Source organism: Mesitornis unicolor, unplaced genomic scaffold (assembly GCF_000695765.1).
Source record: "Mesitornis unicolor isolate BGI_N332 unplaced genomic scaffold, ASM69576v1 scaffold1698, whole genome shotgun sequence".
Taxonomy (NCBI): domain Eukaryota; kingdom Metazoa; phylum Chordata; class Aves; order Mesitornithiformes; family Mesitornithidae; genus Mesitornis; species Mesitornis unicolor.
In genome coordinates this window covers 13763-16188 of record NW_010202309.1, presented here as the reverse complement: position 1 = coordinate 16188, position 2426 = coordinate 13763, and the positions used below count along the sequence as shown (strand labels likewise).

At 56.0% G+C, this 2426-nt stretch overlaps 1 protein-coding gene across 1 annotated transcript in view; it reads left to right on the top strand.

Annotated features, from left to right (window-relative positions):
- Positions 1-366: 366 nt before the first annotated feature.
- The window catches only part of TPST2 (tyrosylprotein sulfotransferase 2), a 4605-nt gene continuing 2545 nt past the window's right edge, over positions 367-2426 (top strand). Inside the window, exons 1-2 of the mRNA XM_010190335.1 lie at positions 367-1277; positions 2178-2376. Coding sequence (XP_010188637.1) covers positions 442-1277; positions 2178-2376 — 1035 coding nt within the window. The 5' untranslated portion in view covers positions 367-441. The remainder of the gene's footprint in view (positions 1278-2177; positions 2377-2426) is intronic.

The window sequence follows — 2426 nt, the reverse complement described above, 5'->3', positions numbered from 1 at the left end:
AGGAAGGAGACCTGCAGGGAGGGTTTAGGCTTCATTTGGGATAGAACAGACTCTGTAAAGATTGTTTTTTTTAGGGACTGACTTGGTACACGCAGCCCCTCCTCTCTGAAAGGATCCTGGAGCTTTGCTCCAGCTGCAAACCTGTGATTCTGGGTACAAAACCAGTCCAGAAATAATCTCCTTGGGTGTGCTCTGAGGCAGACGTTAATCACCGCCTGGGTAGAAGGCACCTAGCGTGGAAATTGCTGATAAGTGAGAGAGGTGATGAAAGCCTGGGATGGTGTCAGCGTCCCCAAGGAGCCAGGCTGGGCGCTGAGGTGCCGCTGTGGCTCCTGCCCCTCTGAGCTTGCTGTGTTTCTCTTTTAGATGCCCGCTGGGTTGAACACTTGCTAGCTGAGAGCTGAAGCGCAGCCTGTACCAGCCTGTGTGGAGGAGAACAGGATGCGGGTCACCATGAGGAGGGTGCTGCTGGTAGTGGGCTCGGTGGTCGCCCTGATGGTGACCCTGCACCTCGGCCAGCAGGTCCTGCAGTGCCAGCAGATCCTGAGCGAGAGGAGGCACAGGCTGATGAGACCCGAGAACGAGGAGCTGGTCATGATGGACTCCAACCACGTCGAGTACCGCTACAGCAAGGAGATGCCCCTGATATTCATTGGCGGGGTCCCGCGCAGCGGCACGACGCTGATGAGGGCCATGCTCGACGCCCACCCCGAGGTGCGCTGCGGAGAGGAGACCCGCATCATCCCCCGCGTGCTGGCCATGCGGCAGGCCTGGTCCAAATCGGGGCGAGAGAAGATGCGCCTGGACGAGGCGGGGGTGACGGACCAAGTTTTGGACGCTGCCATGCAGGCCTTTATACTGGAAGTGATCGCCAAGCACGGCGAGCCGGCCCGGTATTTGTGTAACAAGGACCCCTTCACGCTGAAGTCCTCTGTCTACCTGTCCAGGCTGTTTCCCAACTCCAAATTCCTCCTGATGGTTCGAGACGGCCGCGCTTCGGTCCACTCCATGATCACGCGCAAAGTGACGATCGCGGGCTTCGACCTGAACAGCTACCGCGACTGCCTGACCAAGTGGAACAGAGCCATCGAGGTGATGTACTCCCAGTGCCTGGAGATCGGCCGGGCCCGCTGCCTGCCCGTCTACTACGAGCAGCTGGTGCTGCACCCCGAGCAGTCCATGCACGCCATCATGAAGTTCCTGGACATCTCCTGGAGTGACACGGTGCTGCACCACGAGGAGCTGATCGGGAAGCCCGGCGGGGTGTCGCTTTCCAAGTGAGTGTCTCGGCTCCTGCCTCAGCTTTGCATTACACGGAGCTAAAGCTGGGGACAAAGACGCGTCGCTTGCGTTTCTGCCTGCTTTCCAGGGGCAGAAGCGGCAGCACGTTCACTTGAAACACAGTAAGCTTTGTGTTTCTGAGTAGAAGCAGGCTTCAATACTAGCAATCTGTTGTACCTGACAGGCAGCTTGTCAAGCAAGGATTTTAGGAGCAGGTGACTGCTCTAATCATATCTCTTGACAGTGCAGAAATTATTTTGGTCTCTAATTTGGAAAGGCTCGCTCTGAAACGCGAGCTGTGTAATGCCTCTTTTCTCCACCCATCCTCAGATAACTCCTTCCTGCCATCAGTTTTGCTGCTAATGAATGCCTTTCAGCGGTGAGCTGCAATTCTTGCCAGGTTTGGTGCTGGTATTGCAGAACAAAAGAAATACCTGCTCCGTGGGGACACATCCCAGCGCTCCCTCCTTGCTGCATGCCAGGGGGAGCTCACCTCCTCCCACCTCCTTCTCTTTTCATGCTCTTTATTTGCTTTCAGCCCTATTTGCTCAGGGTAAATTTTGCCAAGGTTACCTAAACAGGTACGGTTTTGGATTTTCAGTGGGGTTGTGTGGTGTCTCTGTGCTACAGACCACACATCTTTCATTATTTTCCCTGTAATAAGCAGAGCTGTCCTGGTAACACCCCAAGCCCAGTGCAGGATGGTTCCCCTGTACAGGGGGACACAACCTCTGCGGCTGTGGAAGCCCCTGCCCCAGGCAGACCCTGTGGGCGCTGGGTGTTTGTGCTGGAGGTAGCAGCAAACCGAGCTGAGGCTGTTCTATTTGAGCTCTTCATGTGCTCCAAATCCAACTTTAGTGTCTTGTTTTGCTTCTTTCTTTCTTATCTTTCCCCAGGATAGAAAGATCAACAGACCAGGTTATCAAGCCAGTGAACTTGGAGGCGTTATCGAAGTGGATCGGGCACATCCCAGGGGATGTGCTGCAGGACATGGCCCACATCGCACCGATGCTCGCCAGGCTCGGCTACGACCCCTACGCCAACCCACCCAATTACGGCCACCCCGACCCCTTAGTGGTCAACAACACGCACAGAGTGAGTCACGGGGACAGAGGGCGGCCGTGGGGCTGGGGGTCTCTGCAAAG